General features: G+C 38.3%; 2 protein-coding genes across 3 annotated transcripts in view; one reads left to right on the forward strand and one right to left on the reverse strand.

Moving 5' to 3' along the window:
* The window catches only part of CEP95 (centrosomal protein 95), a 33,516-nt gene extending 15,554 nt beyond the window's left edge, over positions 1–17,962 (forward strand). Inside the window, exons 10-22 of the mRNA XM_007431349.4 lie at positions 928–1,010; positions 2,349–2,467; positions 3,436–3,559; positions 5,732–5,846; positions 6,424–6,605; positions 8,551–8,643; positions 9,914–10,064; positions 12,182–12,342; positions 12,938–13,012; positions 13,719–13,871; positions 14,518–14,664; positions 14,745–14,816; positions 15,090–17,962. Coding sequence (XP_007431411.1) covers positions 928–1,010; positions 2,349–2,467; positions 3,436–3,559; positions 5,732–5,846; positions 6,424–6,605; positions 8,551–8,643; positions 9,914–10,064; positions 12,182–12,342; positions 12,938–13,012; positions 13,719–13,871; positions 14,518–14,664; positions 14,745–14,816; positions 15,090–15,269 — 1,655 coding nt within the window. The 3' untranslated portion in view covers positions 15,270–17,962. The remainder of the gene's footprint in view (positions 1–927; positions 1,011–2,348; positions 2,468–3,435; positions 3,560–5,731; positions 5,847–6,423; positions 6,606–8,550; positions 8,644–9,913; positions 10,065–12,181; positions 12,343–12,937; positions 13,013–13,718; positions 13,872–14,517; positions 14,665–14,744; positions 14,817–15,089) is intronic.
* Positions 17,963–18,984: 1,022 nt separating this feature from the next.
* The window catches only part of SMURF2 (SMAD specific E3 ubiquitin protein ligase 2), a 96,098-nt gene continuing 87,952 nt past the window's right edge, over positions 18,985–27,130 (reverse strand). For both annotated transcript variants that reach the window (XM_088138268.1, XM_088138267.1), the window contains exon 19: positions 18,985–22,116. In XM_088138268.1, the coding sequence (XP_087994394.1) occupies positions 22,017–22,116 (100 nt within the window). In that variant the 3' untranslated portion in view covers positions 18,985–22,016. The remainder of the gene's footprint in view (positions 22,117–27,130) is intronic.

The raw sequence follows: 27,130 nt of genomic DNA on the forward strand, positions 1-27,130 counted from the left end.
AAATGAAGCAATAACAGAAATAAGGGAAGGATTAGCTGCACTGGGAAGGAAAGAGAAAGGGGAGAGACAAATAGAAAGGGGTAACTGAGCAGTGAAGGATAGAAAAGGAATATGCACATCCAGAAACAGTCTCTGCCAAGCCACAGGCTGATCTTCAGGTTACTGTTCAAAGGCACCTGGGCTTTTCTGCACTGCAGCCACTTGCACTTTTCTCAAATGTAGTCCTTCGTCTCCTCAGTGGAAGCCTTGGGTTTTTTGGGGCATCACTTTTTTATGTAACCTAATAAGTGAATGTTTGGTATTTATTGAACTAAAGATATATTTCTATACATAATTTATCTAATTGATTTCTTTGGCTGGATAGTTCTTTCTGGAAATGTTCAACTGGCTGTAATGGATTAGTTTGTAATATCTACATTACTATTTTTGATATGTAAATAAGGGGTTACTATTTCTGGTAATGTTTAATAATTTTTAGTAATGTTTAATTGTTAAATGGGATTAGATTTTGATTATTAAAGAGAGGGATTGAGGGATTTTGATTAAATGGAAAGGGGGACTATGTACTTATGTTGTTAGGTATTTCTGTTAACTTTTACTGGACCTTTGTTGACTAAAAAGGAGAGCTGAAGATTTAGAATGGGTTTATAGAAAATGGGGTGAAGAATGGAATGAAGATCTATTTGGTTGTATTTTAAAAGACAGTGGTAAATTGTTAATGTTGAATATACTTGTTGGGGATGAAGGGGGAAGTTTTTTCTTATTCCTTTTTCCTTTTTGGGGGGAGATTTTTTTCTGCACTTTTAAAATATTTTTTCTTTTGTTTTTCAAAACTATTTTTGTATTAGGTTTTTGTGTTAGTTTTATCTGTTTAATATCATTCTTAGTAAAATTAGTGAAAAAAAACTTCTTTGGGCTTCTGCTCAGATTTTCCAACTGAACAATCAGCAACAGGAGGTGGTGTAACTGATGAATCGGTGCCACAAGGTGGACCACATGATGCAGGCAAGGTAATTGATAATGCATTGTTTCTGTGGCTATAGATGTATCTTTTTATGTGTTCAAGATAAATCATCAATGCATATAAACTTTCCATTGTAACCAAAGCAAACTTCATGTCTTAAGAACCTCAGTCTAAAATTCTAATGGGAAGCTTGAGAAAGAATGCAGGATGAGGCAGAAGAATACAAAAATGTGTTCAATGCATAGGTTTTAAAGCTCAGGAGGGGATGAAGACCAAGGGTTTGGTACAGAATTTCTCAGAAAAGATTCACCTGTAAGGAGCCACGTGGAAATATTGGATACAGCACTGTGTAAGCGTTCTAGGAGGTTATGCCAGGCTTATAGGAAAGAAAGCATGAATATTCAAGCCATTTAATAAAGCAAAAGACCTTAAAAGGCTAAGTCCTGAGGGTGAAGTGAAGATCATAGATGACGGATGTATTGGGATGGAGAGTGAAGTTGGTGACAGACTACAGAGAATTCCAGTGGTAAGGATGAGGAGCTTGAAGTAGATCTAGGAATGGGCAGAGAACTAGTTTAAGGAGTTTGTGTTCCTTTTGTATCAGGGTTTTTTGTTTGCAAAAACAAGGCATTGATCATTTTTCTGTATAAGGTTAACTATGATTTAATGCTAATATGTCTTACTCTAGCTTCCAGTGATATTTCAAATAGAAATATTGACATTACGGCAGCTGATCAGTTTAATCATATTTTTATTTGTTTGGCATATCTTTATAATGATGGTCCTCCGGTACAACCAACTGGAATGTTATAACCATCCTAGCTTAAACATATATTGTTGGTTCACAGATCATGTAGTATCTCTCTTTTTCTGAAAACTTTTTTTTAGAGAAGCATAGATTAAAAACAATTCCCATCATGAAAATGTGATTCTAAAAAACTTGTGGCTGGTTTTACTTTGATCAGATCTGGGAATGCTGAGATTTTGAAAGACTGCATTTCCCATTTTTTTCTTAAACAGCATTTAATTTATAAATGATTGATATTGATGGCTTGGAACTCTAAATGCTTTTCTGGCCTGGTAACAATGCTGTAAATATTGTTGTTTGAAAGACTACCGATACCCTAAGCCAGTGTTTCTCAACCTTGTCAGCTTTAAGCTGTGTGGACTTCAACTCCCAGAATTCCCCAGCCTGTTGAAGTCCACACGTCTTAAAGTTGCAAAGTTTGAGAAACACTGCCCTAAGCTGCAGTATTATCATACCAATTCCATTAGGCAATTCTTTTTTATGCAGTCTGATCCTTATTACTTTAATACCAGTTAATCTCTTGAATTTACCCTGGACTGTTTGAATTAAAGTTTTTCCCTTCCTCCCCTCTAAAAGGAAATGGATGAGAGTTCACAGCATACATCAATTCATAGTTGCAAGGAGAATGCATTACCTCAGTTCACCTCTATACAGACCACAAGACCCAAAAAAAGAAATCTGTTTATTGGAAAAAGGTAAGTGTTTCCTTCAAACAAAATGGAATTTTGAGTTCATCTTCAGAATAATCTCTTCCTCCCAGTCCAATCATATTGCCATCAACCTAGGGCTTTTAACCTTGTGCTGCTCTACAGCTCTTGCATTCTATTGGCTAAAGATGATGGGAGTTGCAGTACAACATCAGCTAGAGCAGTGTTCCTTTAACTATGGTCTGTGGAACACCAGTGTTCCCTGAACAATATGAACTGTTCACTGATCACTTTCAAAATCATACTACCTTTCCTTCAACATACCTTTGTGAAAAGTAATTTTTCAGCACCTTCTTACAACCAGATACAACTATTGCACTGGACTGAATGTTACACTGTCTCTAAGACTTCCTTGAACAAATTATTCCATTAATATTTTTAATCAATACGTTAATGTAAAGGACAATAAAGTATTATTAAAAGAAGTTTTATTCATTCATTCATTCAGTTCAGAGGCTGCTCAACCCCAGATAACTCCGGGCAGCTTACCTTAAGAAAGTAGAATAGTTAAAAGAAGAAACAGATCTTAAGCACCCGGAAGACAGACTCTGAATTACAATAATTTTATTGTTGTTTTATTTCATGTTCATTTTATTGTTTCCTTTTTCAGTTCCTCCCCTTCTCTCTCTTTTTCTCCTCCACCTACCTGACTTCCTGTTTGCCTCCTGAAAAATAGGGATAGGGACCCATACACTGAGTTACATGCTTAAGATGATCCCATACGTATTATACTTTCAATGTTTATCTTTAAAGCTCACAGATGAGCATTGAATACTGTTTCTTTAATTACCAGGCCTACCATCTAAGGAAATAGCACACAATTACAGCTGTGTAATTACTATGACCTATCTGTGAATGCTTCTCATATTGCCAAAATGCAGCTCAGGGTAGGTGAGTGGATGGATAGATAGATAGATAGATATGGTATTTTATCATGTTTCACTCTGATTTCTCAGCCAGAATGAACGTCCTGCTATGACAGACTTTCTTGTAGAAGACTCTGTTCCCCATAGAAGAGCCAGGGAAAAACTCTGTGAAATGTCAGATAAACTCTCCCGCAGGCTGAATGAACTGGATGCAGTAAGTTAACGCCAACTATTTTTGGGATTATGCTAACCCAATATAATGCTTGTACCTTTCTGCCGTAGAAAAGCCATGTGAGATGACCCAGAGGAGTAACATGGCTGAAGCTAAGCAGACAGACCTGACCAATTTAGAATCCTGCAATCATACTCTAAGCTTTGTTAAATGCCTAAGTACAATCAAGTAAATGTATGCTTGGGATCGTTACTCTTTACAAGAATAACTTTTCTCCAAAACAATCCAATATTAACATTATTAATGCTAATAATTAGATTAGAATTAACATAATTAGAAGACATCATCCTGTATTTTACTGCACTAAAATCATAGCAGGCTTGTGGTGACAACTGTAGATTTGATGTGGCATCTGGCCATCTCTAATGAGAATGGACACAATAGCAAGTTTGACATTTGCCTGGATCAGCTATCACTCCACCTGAAACTGACTCTTGATCTGTCATTTAATTGACTACCAGGGTTTCCTGGGTTTGCTATTGTGGGAGTGTAGAATCAGGGTCTTTGATCCAAGGCTGACTAGCCCAGTGGCTCCTGTATTGTTTGAAGGGGGAAAAATGCCTACTGGAATATATTAACTGAAATCACACCTCAAAATATGACATCGTATGATTTGTTCTGTTTAGCTCTGTGATTTGTGGATTGCAAACTGGTTTGTGGCTTAGCATGTTGTGGATTCTTGGTCAGCAGAGGGATGGACCCAACAGAAATGGGTTCGATCCTCTCTTGCATGAAAAGTCGGGAGGACTTTCTAGGGAGGAACGAGGATTTTTTTTCCTCTTGGCCCCAGACTCTAGAGCAGAGTCTGCATTCTTGACTCCCATCTTTCCTCCTCAAATTAAGTACTGTACAGCAGGCTAACCTAAGAAGCTGCCCAACATGAACTTTGGTCCCCAAGAAGTGATTGCGCTACAATAGTTCTTTAGCATAGCAGGATGTTGACAGAGTAGCAGGTGAGGAGCTATCTCCATTGAAGCTGGACTTTTCCAGTTTCCATAACTCCCACCATTTACCATCAACTGACTACCACTGGACATATCTGCAGTGGCATGTGCATTTTCCTTACTTTGCATTTTATGCATTTTATTCTCTGCTCAAGCATCTGTTTTGTTATTTCTTAACCTGATCTGAAAACGGCCAGTTCCAGAGCCAGAAGCAACACCTAGCCAGATGGTTGCATTTAGTAAAGCAAAATAGCTATGAAAGCTTCTTTGTAAAAGTATGGAACCCGTTTGGGCCTTGATACTATAACTTGGTACTAAGAATCTCTAAGTTCTCCCTCCATAGTGCAAATTATCTAAGTTTGTAGTGCTTTTCATTTTGAAAATGAATTGCATATTATAGAGATTACATATTGCAGAAAATAGTTATTTCCCATTGCCTGGTGGTATAGCAGAAGGCCTTGGTTCCCTAACGTCTGAATAGAGTTGAAAGGAAGAAATACTTCTTTGTTATTTCTTCCTTTCTATGTAAAATGATCCTTTTGCTCATTTTTATCTAACTGCTGAATTGACCTGTGAGCACAACGCAGAATGAATTTGCCATTGCTCCTTGCTAAATTATATGGTGCAGAAAGGAACGTTTTGAAAGGAAGTTCAAGGTTATAATATGTTTATAAGTATCATATTATCAGCCAGTACTGAAAAAGTTCTGGATTTAGGCCTGGCTTATACATGTGATAGAAGGAGATACTAAAGTCCTGCTTGATTAAATGCAATGCATGGCTTCATACTTTTAAGTGTGAGCTCACATTTCTGAACATCATTCTTCAGCAAAAGAAAAGAAAGGAAGAAAAAATATCTACCTGTGGAAATTGGAAAAAAGAAATCTTGCATACTAGTTTCTTACTTGAAGGGAGTTTTCACCCTAGGAAGCATAAATAAAATAGAGTAGAACCTTTCACTCTGGTCTTTAATAGTACAGTCACCTCTTGTCATTTTAGGGTTCTATCAGCCATTCCGTGGCTCGTACAGAACAGGCCTACAGTTGATGGCGCAAAGAGGTGACCTGGGGTGTTTGGAATAAATATTAGACTTTGTGTATTTACATGTGATTTTTTTCTTACTTGATTAGAAACAAGTGTTTAGTATGTAAAACCATGAAAGTTTACTTTGGAGTGAACTCTGAACAGACAGACATCTTTTTAAATCATAGATGTTAAAGCATGCTTTGGGTGAACAAAGCAGGGATGACTTGTCAGCTGATGAGGATACCCTTTCTCAGCACAGTGATAGCATCATGGACTATCGCCAAATAAAACTAGGATCAGGTAACATTCTGAACATGAAATTTATTAATGAGTGAATTGCACTGTTCTGTGTTGGGGCATATAATTTCCATTACATACCTGTCTATCATCTAGCAGTTTTCCTTGATCCGATCCCCTCTTTAACTGTTAGGGCTACAACTTCCAAATTCCTGTTGCCCGTGCTGGGTAGGACTTCTGAGAATTGTCATAGCAACATCTAAAAGCACTAGGTTAGGGAGATTTCTTTTGTATAATGGGCATCACAATTGCTAAACTGAGAGGTTTGAGCAACATCACTGTTGGGATCTGTGTTAACTCAGAAGTTTAAAAATAATGAATAACTTTACAAAAAGCATGAATCTGGCTGCTAAATGTAAAAAAAAAAAGTGAATCTTATTGAAGTAATACAGGGCAGCCCACTATCTGATCCCAGAGACATGACAGGGCAAGCTTTAGAAAGAGAGCTTCTGAAATTTGCCCCACACCATTTGATTACTGAAAGGGCCTTCATGATCCTTTGTCCTTGAACTTATAACCATTTAAAAACAAACAAAAAACTAATCATGGTAGACATGTCCAAAGTTTGTTTCTTTTATAGATGCTCGCCTTCCAAGGAAAGCACCCAGCAGGCGACGGTCATCTTCTGCTTCCCCACCTCCATCTAATTATCAGCCATCACACGTATCAGATAGTCCACTCCAAAAGGATTCAAAAGGGTCAGTGGGAAGGATACGAGTATGTTTGCAAAATGAACAGGATCAGAGGAAGTTAAGAGCAAAGGTAATGGCAGCAGGAATGGAAATGGAGGCACTAAATAAATGCCTTAACAAGTAAATGTATTACTAGATGCTCTTAGCATAGATGGAACCACTAGAACTGGAGTGAAAAGGACTTCCGGTTGTCCAGTTTAGAGGTTTTATACTTTCTTCAAAGGAAAAACACATTCTGAATGTGACAGTACACTGCATGTACCTCCTAATGGGTGGGATGCTAACATTGTATGTTGGCTTGCCAGATGATCTTTAGATATCCCAGATCGGATAGAATAGCATGCCCACGCTTGGGGTAAAATTGGCCCTTGATCATGCTTGTGACATACTGGCCAAAATAAAGCTGACCAGTACTGTTTGGAGGGAATGTTGCATGGAGCATGGGCATGGTTAAGGCTAGTAACCTGGTCTGTCTTTATCATACTAAAAAGTACGTGATTGACCAAAGCCATGGTGGGCGGCAGAGGTCAATGTTTATGGGCCATTGATCGATGACTGGCAAATGGAAGATTGCAACTTGGAATGTTAGAAGAATAAATTGTAAACAGCCTGGATTAATGAATGAAAGAAAAATAGATACATTGTGTGTTTGTGAAACTAAGAATGGGGAAGGATGTAAAGGATCTGAATGAAAGTGGCCCAATCTTGTGGTATGGCGTTGACAAATCATGCAGGGAAGTGAAAGTATAGGTTTAATTAGGCTAACATGTATACTGGAAAGTATGAATTGATGTCATCTAGATTGTTTTGGATGGGCATGAAAAAAGGAATTTATAAGCTGGTAATACATGCATGTTATGGTCCAGTGCATGATGATAGTAGAAGAACCAAGAATAAGTTTGGAAAAAACTGTGGAACATTCCGAATGGATGTGATCCATGTGTGTGGGGGGGAATATTCTGTTAGGTGACATGAATAGGTAGGTTGGAATGAGATAAGAGAGTACATAAAAAGCGATCACATCATTTGGAGGCACGGCAATGAAAAGCTGATCATTGGTGAGTATTTGCATAGAAAAATGGCTTTTGGTTTCCAATCTCTGGTTTTGGTTTAAGTCTCCATACATACACGTGGAAAGGGAATGAATAAAAAAGCATGATTAATTTGATTAGTTTAGATGAAAGGTTGAGAGAATTAATTACTGAAAGATACAAAGGTGATTAGAGATTCTAAATACAGGCTAGACCGCTTTTTAGAAATGTCAGTAGAGGGACTTGGATAAAAATGGACATGGAGGAAAAGAAAAAATTAGAGTGAAAGTAGAATGACTACAGGAAGAGAAAGTGCAAGTGCACTTGTTTTATTGAATGAGCCTATAGGAGTCCTACAAGAATAATCCATCTGTGAGGCAGGAGTCTGCCTAAAATGGGCTAATCTCCTGATTGAGACTGGCCACTGATCACATCCACTTAAAAAAAACTATTCTGAGTGATAGCATATTTCTGTCAATATTTATGGTCCTGGTTCTTACTTTCTAACTCCATGTTTGGTTTGGAACTTTATCTAAAGAGCATCTTTTATTGTAGACCCACGTCCATGTATTTCAAATTTATGTCATGCCCTGCCTTCTAAATTTAGATAGGTAGAACCAGTGAAGGGACAGCCTTAATATTGGTCCACCTTTGTCTTTCTTGGATCCCTTTTGATTTCCCTGGGTTTAAAAAAAAATACTGAGTTTATCTTGTTCTCTTGCTCTGAAACTTTCAGATACTAATTGCTCTTTCAGTATGTTAGCTGAGTTTTTTTGCTCCAGAATGGCAGCTGAATCTGTTGCAGTAAAAAGAAGGGCATATTATGATTTAAGCTTTAATGGCCTAGGACCCACTTCATTAAATGAAACTCCTGATTTTTTTTTAATTTAGTTTAACTGCATTGAGAATCAAACTATCAAGGGACATGTTTCATAAATGAATACATTGTTACAGGCAATAATCAGACTTTATTGTATCTTCTAGCTTTTGAGTAAAGCTTATGATGAAGAACTAAGAGCATATGAAGCTAGTGAAAGATTGGAACTTGCAAAGCTAAAAGGACAGGCTCAGGAAATGGTAAGATGCTGAACAATGCTGATGTTCTATGCATTTCTTTTTAACTCTCAGTATGGTTTGGAAAATTAATATCTGAAGGGCAGCTTTTGCATTAGTTCTGCTCTCACATATTTACATTTTGGGGAGGATTTTCTCCCCACCAAATTTACCTGAGCAGAACTTTAAATAGTGGCCACCTTTTGCCTGTCTCATGCTTCAGGTCAGTTTTCCTGAGAATCTTGGGAAGGAGTTCCTGTTTTTCAAAGTGTTTCCCTCTCATTGATTGTGTTTTCACTCTGTATTAAAAGCCGGAGAGATCCATTCATATTAGGATCACAGATGTGAACTGATCATAAATTTTGTTTACTGGGATCAAGATCCGTAGAGCCTAGTATGGGTAACTGCTTATTGGTAGTATTAGCGTTATTATTGTGGGTGAAGGAGAAGGATGAAATTCCAGATTTGATTCTTCAGCATACGTAGCATTTTCTTTTATCTGAATTTTAGTTTTATAGCTATGAAAATAGTTGATTTTTATACCTGAAATTTCTTAGGCACTTAAAGATTATGGGAAAGACATTCTTCTATCCGTGATGACTGTGAATTTTAGTAGTTAGTAATAGGTTATCTCTGTGACCAGAGTCAGATAGATAGTGGCATTTAGAAGGTGGCCAGAGACTTATTGAGTATTATTTTCTGTAGTAAAATGCCACTTGGACAGGCACTGGTTACCTGATTTAATATGGAAACATTCACTGCTCACTTAATAGATAGGAAAGTACCACAGATGTGATGACAATATATAAACTTTTTTTTGGAGATGTATATTTGGATTGAAGTATCACTTCCGAAGATTGAGGAAGAGGAGATGTGTCCAGGGGAAGCCATTCCAGCAGACTCTGAGAGGAAACCAATAATCTTTCCCCTGCATGAAGTGGAGGGTGTTGACATCTTTAGCTCCAAACCAGATACTTGAAGATGGAGGAGTACAAAACACAATGTTCTGTACCTGGGAGGGCCAAGGTGTGCTCTACTGTTGGTTAGCGTGATGTGAAAGAGAGGCCTTTCTGCCCTTTAGGATTGTATTTTAAGTCCTTCATCTTAAAGCCACATAGCCAGATTAACCAGGCATTGGACGGCATAAAAGTCTGCTGCGCAGAAAATCACCAGCCTCTTCTTGCACTCTGGGTTTGGCTCCATCTGCATGAACCATGTGAGCTGTCATTAGGACCTGCCTGCATTGGAGTAACTAGTAACCCTGTAACTATTTGTTCTGTGTGTTTGCATTGAGGAACAAAAATTCAAAGAGAACATATTTAAAGAAACTCCAAGAATCTCACATGCAACGAAGATTTATGCTCGAAAAAATATACCTCGGCATTCCAAACTCAACCAGAGGATTTCAAGAGGAGGGTTTGTGAAGCCAAAAAAAGCAGCTCCAAGTAAGAACTGAACACTTCTTGGTAGAGCGCCTGGCAGCCTCTGAAAGCATGTGCTTTCAGAGCATGAGCCAAGAACACTGGCATTTTGGCAGCATATAGCTGTGAAAAACACTTTTCTGATTACCTCCATATGTCTAGACCTGTGCAAGGGAAGTGGAGCATTTAGGGAGCCTTAAGAGGGATGTGCAGTTTATCCCGCAATTTCTTCAAGGTCATGAGGAAGGCTGGGCTTCTACAGCTGCATTAGTTTAGTCTGACACAGGGCTGGTGTATTGCTTTCAACTCAGTACTTCTCCAGGCAGACCACTCCAACAATCCAATCCTTTCCCCTTTCCCCCCTCCCCTCCCCTCCCTTCCCCTTCCTATTACAATTAATGATCCAGATAAAAAACATAGTAATTGGGGATGCTGTGTTTGCTGTCAAGTAATATACAATTTTGTGTGGGTAACTCAAGAAAAGGAGCAGCCAACACATTTTGAGCTTAAAATAACCTATTCTGCTTCTTTTGATTTCAAAATGTGTTGATCCTACAAAAGAACATAAGAGTGTCCTAATGGTTCTTTCCTGTACGCTTTATTCTCACCCAGTATGTGAAGTGCAAAACTCCAGTCTGGGTAACTTCAGATTTGTTCGTCAGTATGCACCATTGTTTAGAAGTATATTAAGACACATGTAAAGAAATGCCCAACTTGGTAGTTTGGAGCATTGCATTAAGCTGTTATACTGAACTGCTGTGCTTGTTTGAGTTAGGCAAAGAGCAGGGAATATTATACAGTGACCATACTAATTAAGTATTTCTATGTGTTTATGATACTTATCTGATGGAGCAAACCTACAGCAAACCTGGTCTAAGATAAAGCAGATGCCTTGTCCACCACTCTGCTTAGCTTGAATGGGAAGGGAAAAGTCAATTTCTTTTTCCTTGTTTTGATTTTTTCCCCTTTCTTTTTTAAATGAATATACTGCCTTATATTAGCTTCCATACAAACATAACAAAAATGTTATAATCTGTATTTAATTCAAACACAGCCAAGTATCTCAATTTGCAATTTTATTTTAAAAGAAGAAAAATCTGCATCTGTAAGGGTTATATAAGTGTAGTAAAAATCAGTAGATAAATTTTCAAAAGTCGGTTCACAGAATAAAACAGGGTTCATGCACTGAGCTTCAACACCAATGTGACTTGTTTGGCTGTTGGGTTTACAAACTGAATCATGTGTAAACCATAGTTTATACCAAGCAAACTGCTTTTTATTTAGTAAACCATAGGTAAAACAACTATTGTTTAGTGTAACGTGTGAACCAATTGATGAGTTGCAGTGAGTCCCAGCTGGCCTTCAGTGTCAGTTTTATTGGGCTCAGTAACATGGCCTTAACTTGCAGAGGCTCCTAAAACTCTGTTTTTCTTGGTGTAGGATTAGAAGGTCTGTCTGAATCCACGTCTATATCATTATTACTGTTTGGGAAAATATAGGCATAACTTTACCAGTGGTAGCTATTTCTCACTACAAATGAGACTGGTGAAGCAGGGGATAATTCTTGGCTGCTATATTCCCCTAGATAGGGTACAATTGTCATTATAGAGCTGGCCATATATGAGAATAGCTAGAACAGAATATAAAACCCCTTTTAAAAAGAAAAGTAGTTTTGGAGATGCTCATTTCTCTTAGTTGGACTCAGCTACAGTGGCGATGGGCACCTCATTGGAAGACCTGAAAGACCAGGTTAGGGACAGGGCATCATGGAGAAAATCTATCTGTGTGGTTGCTGAGAGGCAGCCCCAACCTGATGGCACGTAAACATTTCTCTGCTCTCAAAACATGTTTGTGTGGTAAATTTTTTTCCACGCCCATCCCTTTTTTGATCTAGTTACAGCTCCTAGACCAAAGCAAGCGGCGCTGTTGATGTGTGTTCACACACCATCTACAGTTGATAAGTAAGAATGTTAAGGCAAGTAATGTCATGTGCAGTACAGTGACTATGAATTTGTATTCCCCAGTCAGGGCGGCCTCCAAATGTGGGTGTCCAGGTGGGGGAAAGCTGTTTTAAATGGCAGTTTAAAGCATAAGGCCCGGTTTTCAGCTGTTCATTGCTTAAGTCTGTGTCTTTCTTCCAGTGAAAGTCAACGAGAACGATCTCTTGCCGCTGCTGCTTGAAGACTTTCCCCACCTGCACATTTCCCATCCAACAATGAACAAGATGTGGCAGCAGCAGCTTACACAGATAGAGCAACTGAAATGTCCCAGTGATCGAAACCAGTTTAAACTGCAAAATGAAGTGAGTTATCTGCAGGCTAAAGAGAGTCACGGCCTTTCAAAAGTGAGGTGCAACAATGTGCCAGCACTGGCTGAAAGAAGCAAACATGGGCTGAATGTGCCATGCGCTAAGCAGGACTACTAATGGTACTCCTGGTTTTTCTTTGGCATGCTATTAAAGGCAGTGAACTGGTCACTATGTTTTTTCAGTTACTATAGGAGGGTCTGAGATTTTTCATTCAACCAGAGGTTTATTTTTATATGTTTATATCATTCGATCACTTTATGACATTGAAGAAGGAAAGAAATGGGAAAACAGTAGTGGAGGAAATGGACTGCAGGGCCTGATGTAAGGACAGGGAGCAGTCGAAAGGGAAAAGTGGCGGGAATAGAGTGGAATGCATCTGCCTTCAAACATGAGTCTGACTTCCTGTGAGTAAGCCATGATGACTGGGGATGTTGGAAGCTGTAATCCAAGCTGGCATAGAAACTATTCAGCAAGAGTTTCCGGAAGAGAGTAGGCCTAGGCCTGAGAGGTGTTAAATTGGCTAATATGCGGAGGCTTGATAAGTGAACAAAAAATAATGGTTTAAATGAAATCTGTGTACTTCTTTCAGGTATTGGAAACACTGAAGAAGCATGATCTACTTGTGGATCTTCTTAAGAGAGAGCAGGCTCACAACAGGAGATTGGTATATGTGGAAATGAGCTAATGTATTGATGATTATTTAATTTTTAAAAATATTTGTAGGCAGCCTTTCTGATCTACTTCCATGCAAGGCAGTGGAGGAGAAAATGTAAGCCCAAGAATAGAATAGTATAATCATATAACATCAATACTTAATCAAAACATAATTCCGTCTAACAATATATTAGAACATTATTCAATCTCTATAAAATTATTTAGAGCTATGAGAATAAAATAAGAATATGATAAATTAAAACACGATCTATTCATTTGTTCCGGCTGCTGTAGTCTACTGACTTGAGCAGCATGCAACTCTCCAATACATAATTGGGATTAAAACGGTACCATCAGTTGAAAGAACAACAATTTCAACTATTCGAATGCGATCATGCTATACAAGGTGGAACTTTTAAGACTCTAGGCTGAAAGCAGGATACCTTCCAAATGTGTATGGGCTTAGTTGGGTCTCAGTCCTGGGAGTCATTCCCCAACAAGTCTGGGGCTTGACAGATTCCAAGGCCTGCTGCAGTGCCAACCAGACACCTGACATGCTGGAGCATTGTCACTTTTCTAACTAGAGCTGCACCATAGGAAGGGGAAAGAGCATCATGACTCAGAGCATTGCTTAAATATTTGCGGAAAACAGGGATATCTGCCGATTGCTCTCCAGGGAATCTTAATAGCTTTTCCTCTTTTGGTTTGCTTTTCAGCAAGAGCTTAGACAGCGCATTGACAGACAGAAATGTACACAGAATAAAATGAGGGAGAGACGCCAGCAGATTGCCCGAGCCAAAAAGTACTATCAAGATTACAGAGTTCAGCTGCGTGCCAAGATGATGAGGGCCAGGACCCGTGAGGAAAGGGTAAGTTAGGGGCCTCACTCTCCAAGGGTAGGGATCCTTGTGATGCTAGTAAAGAGCCAAGCCAAATTCCCTTTGCCAGGTTGAGAGAGTTTGGGTCAATTTACATCAGTTAATTGACAGATTTGGTTAACTGTGATTCAGGTTGATCAAGAGTAGATCATATATGGAGGACACCAAAGCAAGTTAGATACCTTGGGTTATTGCTTCTCCCTCTTGCTAACTTTTTAAACAAATAAGCGGTCCCAATTACTATGCCCTTTGCATCACAAAGGTAATATAATGAGAATTTTTATCTTGCAGCATATTTTATATTCTGAACATCCTAATCTGCAAGGTCTTATAGTAAATGTTACAGCTGCCAATGATGTGCCCATTTCTGCTTGGCGATAGTTTGATAACAATAGAAGAATCTCCTAAGGGAATAAGGAATTATCTATAAAATGACTGGATGGCACTTATTGGACAAAACTGACTACCATCAGTTAGAACTGCCAAATGGGAAAATAAGATTCAGCTATTTATGACTCTGTGACAAAGTTGAACTTGGGATCTATGTCTAAAGATAGTTGTGTTCCCCTGAAATTGTTAAGTTCCCTTTTTAAACAGAACTGTTCTTATGCTTGTTAGTGACATGTCATTTTGGCAGATATTTAAACACCTATTTGAAGAAGCCTTGGAAATTCAGAAGCAAAGATTTCTTGAGCTGAGGACATATGCCAAGGAAAAACGTGCTGAACAAAAGAGGCAGTATCAAGATGAACTGCAGTCCATGGAGAACTATTATAAAGATCAGGTAGGCTTGCTCCTGGTAACGTAAGGATGCTGCTTGACCTCTCGCAGTACATTATTAATTTTTCTTCCATTGTCCTTTAGTTTTCAATGCTGGCAGAAGCTGTTTCAGAAGAACGTCAAGAAATCCGGACCAGAGAACGAGCACATGCCCAAGTAAGTCTTCTCCCTGTAGAGAGGGAATGCACAACTTTTCCTCAGTGCTTTGGGGATGACTCCCAAATGTTGCAGTTGGATTGTATGCTTTTAATGTGATAAAGGGGGAAATTATACATTTAATTTTAATTAAAATTATAATAAATAAATGGCCCAACCTCTCTTTGAAGTATGTTCCTCAGCCTGCAAAATATGCACAGCTCTCCTATAAAGTTTTAGAATAATAAATGAATTGACAGATGGCTCAACATAATCTTAATGGTTTCTTTTCAGACATTAAATAAAGTGAAACGTGAACTGAGAGCCAAGTTGGAGAAAGAGATTAAAGAGCTGCAGGACATGATCACACATAATGACGATGATTCATTTTTCCGAGAGCTAGAAGCTGATCGCCTGAAATCCAGACTCCTAGTGGCTTCTTTTCAGTATAGCAAGAACTATTTGTTTCTTTAAAGGCCTGGCATGTTTATAAAATACCTACATGGCTTTTTTTCAAGGAGACCAGAATCAAAAATGTAAAGTTAGCAGTTTAGTTTGCTGCCCCAAGACCAAAATTAAGTTGATGTTATGAAAATATTGCACTGATATTTTCAAACAAATGGTTTTTTAAAGACTTTGTCAATAAAGATTAGCTTTCTTACAATCAAAATTCAACTATCTCCTGGGGTAATTTGTGTGGCCAAATTTTATCTTTGCTTATGTATATTGCTATCCCAGACTGGGCTAACGTAAAAACAAATTGTAGATTATGGCTATAAAATCTTCCCAGGTATCGCTGTCAGACTGACTGGCTGGTCATAGTTTGATGTATCTTTTGTCTCCCTTTTGAAGATGGGGATATTTGTTCTTCTCCAGTCATCTGGCACTTGTCCAATTCGCCAAGATTTCTTGAAAATCGTATATAAAGAATTGGCTAGACCAAGACACACAGTTTCTTGTTGGAGAAGTGCTCTGCTGTATAACATTTTATGAGTACTGTATCTAACAAACTATATTAGAGGAAGTGATACCATGTATCTCCAGGGTCTCTATCTATATTCCTCCGTGTACTAATGGATAATGGATAGCTGTTAGAAATTATATTACTTACCTAATGGAATTGCTGAAAAAAAATTCTCTACAGCTATGCTTTTATGTGGCTGCATCTTTCTTTCTTTAGTCCTTCGAAGGCAGAAAATATGAGAAAAAACTTTAACATAGATTTTCCTATCCAAACACCCTCCATTAGAGATAAAAAATTTTATATATTGAAACTAACAGGCCAGCTGTGGGGGCTGGATTTAGGCAAGTTCTATATTGGAAAGCACTTAATATTAAAATCAGATTGCTTGTTCATATACTGACTGAGATGTAGTCTGAGAGTGGGAAACGGTGCTGCAATAGTTCTTTCTCCGTGGCAAATTCCAGTCAGTTAGTGTTGACCAATATGGAGAGGTCCAGCCCGAATCCACTGGTTTTTGGAGTGCCTCAAGGCTTGACACACTCATCTCTCCTGTAGTACATCTACAGGAAGCCACTGGTTGAGTCCATTCATTGATCTGGAGTCGGGTATCATCAGTATGCTGATAATACTCAACTAGATACTTGATCTTTGTGTCTGGAGGCTGTTGGGATCTGGATGGGGAGGAACAGGCTTAAATTTAACCCTGGCAAGTCCAAGTGGCTATGGGTTCATGGTTATACTGGTGCTGGAGGTTCTCCATCTTTAATTATGAATCAGATTATATTTCTCTAAACAGAACTTGTGCCCAATTGGGGATCTTCCTGGACTCTTGGATCCTGCTTGAAAAGAAGTGGCAACTGCAGCCAGGAAGGCACAGGCTTATCTGGAGCACTGATTGCACCATTTCCGGGACTGGTTTCTTCTCACCGTCTTCCATGAGCTCTATGTAGGGCTACATTTGAAGTCCATTTGGAAGCTACAGTTGATCCAGAATGCAGCAGCATGAGCAGTTATAGGCTCATAGTTGTATGCTTATTCCTACCTCTGCTATAGTATTTCTTACCAGTGAGCTTCTGGTTGCAATTCAAGGTCCCAGTTATCACCTGTGAAGCCTTTATAACATAGGGACTAGATGAGGGATCACCTCTCTCCCATCATATCTGACACAGCTGGCATGCTGTGTGTGCTATCTATCCATTAAGCAATGTCATCTGATGGGACCCAGGAAGTGTGCCTTCTCCATCACAGCACCTGTCCTCTTAAATAGCATTTTCTCAAAGGTTCAAATCGCTCAATTCTGCAAGCCTTTAGACAATCTCTGAAAACTTAGCTCTGTCATAGGTTGGTGGTGTGCCCATCTGAAGTATAGTGTTTGGTTTGGCAAGTGTATGTTGTTTCTTCTTCATGCAGTTAAGTGTATTGTTTAGTTAGTTTTTATTTTAAGGTACTGCATTTGTTTTTAATTTGTACACCATCCAGAATCAGTGCTGGGTTGGATGGCCTTATAAATCAAATAAATAAATTTTGCTACGTGCTATGTGCAAAAAATGTACAATCAAATTCCTTGCATTTGCAAAGGAGGCACATCAGAAACTTGATCCTGAAATGCTAAAGCTCATTTACTTCTGAAATATGAAAATAGTTTTTGAAAAAAATGCAGCCTTATGGCATATTTTATATGCAAAACATTGCTATTCTTCTCTCCTAATATCTGATCATGAACTTTAGGGTAAAGTGATTATAATTATTCTTCCACACCTTTACTGTTGTGCTGGACCACAGCAATTTGAATACTATAAATTATTCTTCAGATACCTTAAAATGAAAAACATAATCTTGAAGAATTTATAACTTAAATGCTACTTGTTGGAATTTTTAAAAAATCTTTTTACAGGCCTTGAGTAAGGTTTTGCTGTAATATTTCTGAGTTACATAATGCCAGACTTGCAAAAAGAAAAATCTTGAAAGGGAAATCAGTGTTGCCAGATTTTTGAACACACATATTGTGTCTAGGAATACAGTGAAAAATCTCCCCATTCTCCTTTCTCCAACTATCTCCAACTTTCTGCAAATAGCAGGATTTTACTATCAGCAGGGAAGAAAAAAAATAGGTGAGGGCAACAGCAGCGGAACACAGCTGAAAAGTTTAGACTGCATCTTCCCTAAAACAAATTACAAATAATGAGATCTGGCATGCAAACTCAAAGTCAACTGTCAAATGGACAGCGGAAAGATACCTCTAAGGTTAGCCTTATTCCTATCCAGGACTTCTGTGATTTCTTAAAACTAATAAGAACATCACTGTTATTTTATTTAAAAATGAAACACAAACCAATTTTTAAAACCTTTGATGCTGTGACAGTGCAAACAGCATTCAATTTTATTGCTCAATTTCTGCATGAGTACATACTTAAAACATTTTATACAGATTTATTGTTAAAGCTCATGTAACAGCTTGGTGAAAATACAATAATATCAATGCTAAACACATTCTGCAATAAATACAATAGAAATGGAACTAAAAAAATGTGTCCGTTTGTGGAAGAAGGAAATATACCAAGTATACATTTGTTTTAGTCAAACAAAACTTTTAGGATGTGGCAGAGTCAGAAATCTTCTAATAAACAATATGTCTTAAGTACAAATTGAACCTGTTAACTATATAGTGCAGTTCAAAGTCTGTAGCAATGATGTCATGCTACATTACAATACGTGATATAGAAGCACAAGTTCCTTCCATTAATGCAGCCAGTTTAACTGCACCACAGGTTTAACAGATATAGTGTTGCAGAATAAAAAACAAAAAATCCTGTGTGCTCTGGACTCTAGTACAAACACAAATGTTTGGTAAAAATAAAATCAGTTTAGAGAAACTGAACCTATGTGCAAAAAATAGAATACATACTGTACAAAGCACCATTACAAAACTTTACACCTAGAAATTAAACTTGAAACGCGTCTGAGTACTTATCACTGAATCCTAGCAAATTGTTACTATTCATATTAACACATTCATTCATGAAAAGAAAGCACGGAAATGTGAGGTGGCATCTCTCTTAACCATTCAATCCATGTTCAGAATTGATGAAGAAATCCTATAGGAAAAGGGGTACAATGGAAATAAATATTCACATTTAAACCTAGGGTAAAAATCCAAAGGTCCAGCATAATATTTAGCACTGGGAAAAGAGGCATGGCTATGCGTCTGCAATGGATGGGTTGAGAAAAGCTTCTGGTAGGTCGTGTGCTTTAAAGCTTTTAATTGTTATGCAGATAAAAAGGCACTCAGAAGACCTGAGAATTCTATTTGCATTCGTCTGCTTGGTGTTGGTCAAAGCAAGATGCAGGTATAGTTTCATTTTGCCTAATACGTAGAGAATTAGACTAGTGCTGTAATAGAAGGTTCTCTGAACACAAAGTATTTGAAGTAGAGTAACAGTGAAGTTGCTGTTGAACACAAATTTTGGAATGAGACCAGGTTGGATTTGCCTTCCCCAAACTTAACTCATTGTCTTCACTGTCATCAAATTCTTTTAGCTCTCAATTTCCATTCTAAGATTGCTAGGTTTCATCCTATTCAAAATGGATGCATCCTTAAATGAGATAGGGCAAGGCTATTACCTCCAATCTAATGGTAAGACTGCAGAAAAGGAAGAACAGATTGATTTTCCTTACAGAGCAAGAAACAAAGTGGGTTTTAGATACAATCTGGTTATCCAAGAAGCTCTCAAGGAGCTTGTGTACAAAACAAAGGACCTGAATGGTAAACTGTAAAAGGCAAGAATCCACCTTCAGAGGTGTCCAACACTCAGTGCTCAATGGTGTATGAAAACCAATGCTCCATTAGTTCTTCATTCAACATCTAGAAAATAATCAAATCAATGCTATTCCTGAAACCTGAAAGATCAGCTGAAAAAGGCAGAGATTATCCCAGAGATGATCTGAAAGAAAAGACAGCTTCAGACAGGCACAAAAGAAGATATCCTAACGGAATATGGGCTTGTTCCTTATCAGGCTCAAATTTACTCCATCAGGGTTGGATAACATGGTGCTCAACAGATATTTTGGAGTAAACTTCCACAATCTACCACTCACTGTGCTGGCTGGAATTGCTAGAAGATGAAATCCAAAAACATCTGAAGGGCAACAAATTCCCTACCCTGGAACTAAGCTGTCACACATGGCCTCAGTAGCAGGCTTTGAATAACTGTAATGCTGTAGAGCCCATGAACTGCAGCCTAATCTACCAGAAACTTTATTTGTTCTGTTCAACTATGAATCATAAATAGACCATCTATCATCACCAACTAGTTTACAACAACTGTCTAATTTGTGCAATTGCTTTATTCCAATATTTCTGCCTTCTACATTGAACGGTATCATGAAATTCCTTTAAGAAGAAATAGTCAAATGAAAACTATATTTTATCCTCGTTTCTCTATCTCAAAATGCAATTATGTGCCTGATGGAACTGGCAATTGCCACACAACCTGCTGGACTCCAGGATCAGCATTTGGACCAAGTCAGAAAAGAAACACTACACAGTGAACATGCTTTGCCCTATTTGCATTTTCTTCACATTCTTTTAAAACATTTACTTAAAGAAGAAATACCAAAGACCAGCAAAGCTACACAGTTTCCGAAGTATACTTGGCACTCTTGATTATTAATCATTACAATAAAAAAAGTGGTGGCTTCCAATTAGTTACAGAGCATGCATGGCTTTGCTTACTGTCCCTTGCTTCTCAGTGGAAAGGTGAGCAGCTGAACTGTAAGTTCTCAACATTGCTGAATGAGGGCTAGTTCACACATGCAAGCTCTACTTTAATCTGCCACACAGGTAAGTAGAACATATAATTATGGAAAATACTAGCACTAACCAATGCTGATACTGGTGATGATATTCAGCCATTTTGACACCAGATGTTGCTCTCTTCATAGCAGCCACACAGAATTACAAGGAAAGCTTAAATATGTGAGCTATCTTCAACAAATGCACATTTTAACAATTAAGAACTGTATTCAAATGTACATGGCCACCATAAATAGAATGTGCCTTTTGTTTTTTAAGCATTCTCTATGTGCTTGCATTAAAACAAAGACAAATTCCTATGTATCTGAGTCAGCTACTTAACGGAGTACATTACACCACATCTGCATTTCATTTCTGAATCTACTGCATCGTGTTTTTTTCCCTTATTTGTCACTACCACAAACTCATAGACTACAAGCAGTTAAAAGTAAAGGCAATTTTATCTGGATAAGATTTTTGAGCAACAACTAATATACAGTGCAGGTTGGTTGTATCTCAACAAAAAAGCTTTGGTTGGTTTGACATCCACAGAGTGTTTTGAACAATCAATTGATGATCTATGAAGGCTAATGATATCATCCATATATATTTAGGAGTCTAAAAAATGCAGCAGTTCCATTTAAAATGGAAAGCAATTCTTTAAAAAAACCGCCTCAAGTATTGACTTTTTACAAAAATGCTCATTTAAAAAATGCTGAACACCTACATTTTTAAAAAGGGCTTTCCACATTTACCACAAAGTACTGTACCAAATGCAGTGCAATTTAACTCAGACTAAGATTCTGCTAGAGAAATCTGACAGGAGAAAAAGACCCAAACCCTGTAATTCATGCTTGAGAAATATAAAAATTCTGACACAAGGACCACTGAAATTGAACTAATAACACAGAATAAAGTCATTCACGATAAGAAAATACAGTTCATACTGTGAAGTGGCCTTACTTTAAAAGGTTTATGATTTGTTTAGCCAATTTTATGCAAAAATTAGAATCATCAAAATATTTTATTTAAAAAAATAGCAGGTACAGGTGCTGTTCAGAATCACATATTTATATAAGTAAGCTGGAACGTGGCTTGTACCAACAGCTGTCCCTTGGATCTGTGATAGTAGAAATCAGGTAAGCAAATAGATCAGATCACCTTTTACAAAAATAGTAGTCGTCTTTTAAAGAGAATACTGCTTAACTGTTGAAATGAAGGAAAAGTCAGCATTCTGTATGTTCAAGATATTAGTTTTTAATAGCAGCTGAATTATTCCTTGGCAGGAGCCACAGAACATTTTCTTGAATGAAGAATTCCAAAAATTGTCCTTTCCCTCATATCGTCCTATAGTAGAAAAAGGGGGAAGAAAGTTTCCTATATTTCAAGCATTTATTGTATCATGGCTGAGGAAAGGATTTTCTGCTTGGAGTATAAATACAGTTCCATGTAGGTCCACAAATGATCATTCCACAGCAAACCCACATGTTTCTTCAATGGCGGTTAGCAGCTTTTCATAGAGCTTCTCATAACTTTCGTAAGGAGGAATGTCTATACGATTGAAGCTGCAAGCAAATAACAAAGAATAAGCATTTCAACTTATAATTTTCATGGATCAAATAAGCAGTGCAACTAATACTGATTAACTATGATAAGCTACGTAGTTTTAATGCTATATATGGTGTGTTATTGTTATAAGACACAGTTCCTAAGGACTATTCCCCTACAGAACAGGAACTAGGTCCAACTAGCAGAAGACAGATGTTTGAACAACATAAATGAAACTGGTTATTTACCTATAACTGGAGTTCTTTGATCATCTGTGAATCTACACATATAGGTTATGCATCTTTGCAGTCCATTTAGAACCTTTTAGAGCTTAGAGGCAGTGTGGTCAAGTTGTAACAGAGTTGGACTAGTAGGGAGACCCAGCTTCATGCCCACCCTCAGCCACAGATTCATTTTGGGCCAGTCACACTCTCACAGCCCAGCCTTCCCCACAGAGTTCTTGTTGTAGGGAAACACAGGCTTTGTTCTTCACTTAGATATAAACCAATACTAAACAAAAATGATAGAACAAAATATTATAGAAAGTTCTAGAGCCACCCATGCATATTACATTACTAGGCACAGTTCCTACTGGACTGTTCAGTTCAGAAGAGCAATACTTATCCAAAGAATTAGGTCATCTGAGACCAAGAAGAATTTGAGGATGGGATCTATAAATATACAGATAATCACTTAAAAACTGCAGTTACACATAAGTAACTATTTCTTCATTATGGGCTCTGTGATTCACACAGATGGATGAGTAGCAAGCAACTTACCTGGAGGTGGGCTTGCATAGTCATCATTACTTAACCAGAGAGAGGATGATCCTTGCAAAGACAACATTTCTCTGGGAGATGCAGATCCAGTCTATGCTGAGCCCATGTAGCTGCCTGGCAAAGCTTCAGTAAGTGAATGCTTTGGAGGAAAGCTGTTGGTTGCTATTACTCTTGAGAAATGAGCATGATTTGGAAGGGGCACTGCTGCTAAGCCAGCTTGTAATCAAGCTTGATGGTTGCTACTATGCATTTAGAGAAATGCTGGTGGGAGAGCACGAGCCCTTAGATAGATCTTGGAAGGCCAGAAATAACTGCTGGTCCTGACAGAATAATGTTATACTGTACGTGTCAGGCCTAGCCCAAGGAACTCCTGGAGACCGTGCAGGTTCAATCAGCAAGGTTTATTAGCTAGTGCTTGTTTAAAGAATCTTCTCAGACTGGCCAGCAGTTCCCAGGAACAGGAATTCACTACCTCCTGGAATGTTAGGGGTGCATCAGCTTTCGCCTCTTATCTCCAGTGCGTTGCTCTGGAGACGAGATCACGTTCTTTACCCCCCTTCCAGTCCCATGCCATTCCATCACAATACGGTCCAAGGAGAAGACAAGCACATAAGATATATCAAAAGGATGAAACATGTTCCTATTGCAGTTGCAATGTTGAGGAAAAAAAGTAGGCAGTGTAATGTCTCGAATCAAATGAGAAGTCAGGAGTAATTTTGGAAGAAGAGGTATCTGGGTAAAGGACTACTCTATTCACATAGAAAATACAGTGGTACCTCGGGTCACGAACGCTTCTGTTCACGACCAATTCGGGTCACGAACAGCTCCGTTTGCAAAATTTTGCTTCCGTTCGCGAACGCCGGATCGGGTGACGAACTGGATCTGCGGCCATTTTCCCTCCCGTGACACGTGGTCACGGCTTCCTGTAGGGAGGGGGACTCTCCCTCCAAGCAATAACCGCCTCCCCACCCGCCTTCCTGTCCTCCACGCCAGAAGTCGCATCGAGCAAGGTTACCGTTCTCTCTCTTCGTACTGTATTTTGTTTCATATTTTTGCGGTTTTAAAAAAAAATACATATGGTTCAGAACGGATTAACCGTAATTACATTGAACCTTATGGGGAAATTTGATTCAGGTCGCGACCAATTCGGGTCGCGACCAGAGTCGCGGAACGAATTAAGTTTGTGAACCGAGGTACCACTGAATGGAGGGCTGAATTTCTCCATAATGCACATAGTAATAATATCAACAGGCAAGCTTGAAGACTATCAAAAAGTGCTGCCTTCCATGAGAGGAGATGAAGATTCAGAATTAACATAGTGAGGACAAGGAAGAGGTTCTGGGCTGGACCTGGAAGAGACATTGGTGGACAGAGGTGTAACAGGCCTGTCATGAAGTGCTTTATCAGGGGGTTAGAAGAAAGCAGCTCCTAGTGAAGAAAAAAGAGAGGATATGATTGCAAGGTTTATCCAAGAGAGAGCCAAGACTTGCCATTTTAAATGCAACAAAGGACTTAAACTTGGTAGACCTGATGGGTGAAAAGGAGTAACACAGCAAACCACAACTACTACCATCTTGAGGTGTAATGAGAATCCATTTGGTCAAATCCCTATCTATCTTTACAAAGACTGCTCAACAGGAAATAGGTAGAAAAAGATATGGTAGAGATTCCATCTAAGAAAAGAAGTAGGTGTTGCTCATAACTGCTATGACGTCCTGTAGTTGAGTGATGTAAGCTCTGATCCTTCCGAGGAAAGGAATCTTTTTCCCCCTTTCCCTTTTTATTATGTTGTTATAAATCTTAATACATTGTGTTGTTTTCATACACTGATGTCTGTATAATATCTTTATTAACATTCTATTGTTTAAATAGCTTAGAATATTGAAAGGAGAAAGAAAAATATTCTATCAACGTTAATTACGATTTGCGATGCCAGTACAGATGGCATGCATAAAATTATTTAGCTTTTTCATCCAAAGTTGAGTATAACATTGAAAAAGAACCACTACAACTCACATCAAAATAATTGTTATATACTAGAAGTTTTGATCTTAAGCTGATACTTATTAAAGTCTCCCTTGTATCGTTACTTAGAAATTTCGTGCATCTTGTTGCTAAATGCTGCACTGTCACTGAAGGCAAGATCCTCAGTTCTAGCCTGGCCTCTAATATCAACTCAGTAGAACAGAGTTAGTTATGGCCACAAAGGGCAATGGAAGATGCCATATCTCTGGTTGCCAAGTAAGTTACTGTATATGATGAGCCATATTTAGTTCCTGCTTAGTGAATCATGCTGCTTCTCTCTGGAAAACTGCTTCTTGTCCTCTGGTAAATGCGAACATCTTCTCCCCCTCAAAATAGATGGCATTTCTGCATGCATGCTTGATAATGAGCAAAATAGAGGAAGAGAAGTCCTGAGGAATATAATTTGCATTAAGACGAATATTTAATTTTCTGCTTTTTTAATCTATGGATATCAGGGCATTGGAAAGGGAGAGATTTTTCAGGCTGAGGCCAGTTCTTTATCTACATCTGCAGGAAAAAATGTGCAGAATGAAGAAATTCTACAGCTCTTGGAGGGTGAGAAACAAGCATTGGTTTGTCAGAGGTAAACACAGAGAACTTTGCAGATTGCTCTGAATCTATTTATATGCCTGATGAAGTAGTTGATTAATTGCCTTACCTGGCTATCAATCTGCCCATAATAAAATTTAAAATTTAACTGCATCATCTGATTTCTGGAGAAAGCAGCAGCGACAGCAGCAATGAAGTTCGTAAGCTAGAAAGCCTGACTCTGGGCAAAGGATTTTGGGAACCTGATTGGGATACCTCCTTTATAATACAGAATTAGATGGTAACTATTGGAATAAGAGCAAGTGTCCCTCTCCTTTCATTCTATAAAAGATTCTTGATGTGACAAGAAATTGAGAGTATAGTAGTTGGCTTGGCCCAGAAGACTCTTGCTTTCTCCAGTAAGCTGGAATCACAGGGATCAGGACTGGCAAACCAATTGCATGTTGTACTAACTGGTACAGAGGTAGTCCTCACTTACTGACCACAATTGGGACCAGCAACTTGGTCACTAAGTGCTACGGTCACTAAGTAAAAAAATCACGTGAACATGACAGACTTATGATGTCACTTCTGCTTCTATCGTTAAGCAAATTACCACAGCTCTTAAGTGAGACATCATGTGACCACAACTTGCGATTTCACTTCTACATTCTCCATTAATTCTCTTGTTGGGAGCCTCTTGTGAAGCTTACAAATGATGATCACATGACTGCGGGATGCTGTGATGGTCATAAATGGGTGCCAGTTGCGAGGCACTCGAATGGTAATCACATGACCACAGGACACTGCAACAGCTGCAAATGCAAGGATTGGTCGCAATGCTGTTCTTTTTCAACCCTTGTAACTTTGAATGGTTGCTAATCAAGGCAGTCAGTAAACAAGAACTACCTGTACCAGGTTCTTTAAAAGCCAGTTTGTAAATGTATTATGTGAATCTAAGGTGTGACCTTCTCCAGTGCAAAAAAATCAAAATTAATGACCATCTAAGAGAGGGGAGTTTGTTCCTGTACTGCCTTTGAAATGTGGGCTTAAGGGTAAGGGTTGTGAAAGGAGAACAAAGGTGTCTTGATAAACAACTTTCCAAGGATTGATTTATTATTCTGAAGAAGAGCTGAGGCAAGTTAAAAGAAAGAAAATTAAAGAATTTAAATACAATAATATTCAAGGCTAGAGATGAAGGATGAATGTGCTGACTCTATGGCCACCAAAAACAATGTGAAGACTACAGACATGATGCTGCACCTAACTATGTGGTATGCATAGCGGGCAGGGTTCCCACCAGACAGTTGAAAAGATTCCAAACAGAATTGTGTAGAGATGCATAATCTTTATGTATAAATTACAGAGCCCAGATGAAGAAGCAAAATTATGCAGTTCCAGGATCAAAATAAAGTACAGAAAATAGAGCAGTCATCTGGATCTCTATCATTCTGGGATAAGCCATCAAGTAAATGATAGCAGAGTTTATTTCCAATATGTACAACTGGACAGAGTGTCAGAGTTCCACATACACATACACTTTTGACCATTTGATTTCACTCACATTGTATCAGCAGTCCTGAATGTGAATGGGATAAATGTAGATTATTAGCAAAATGGTTTACCTATTGTTTTCTAAAACTGAATATTGGAATGATATTAAAGGAATTCTGGTCAGATAAGCAATCCATTTACATTA

This window comes from Python bivittatus, unplaced genomic scaffold (genome assembly GCF_059951505.1).
Source record: "Python bivittatus isolate LINGU-HERP-01145 unplaced genomic scaffold, Pbiv_v1 ctg000220_np1212, whole genome shotgun sequence".
Lineage (NCBI taxonomy): Eukaryota > Metazoa > Chordata > Lepidosauria > Squamata > Pythonidae > Python > Python bivittatus.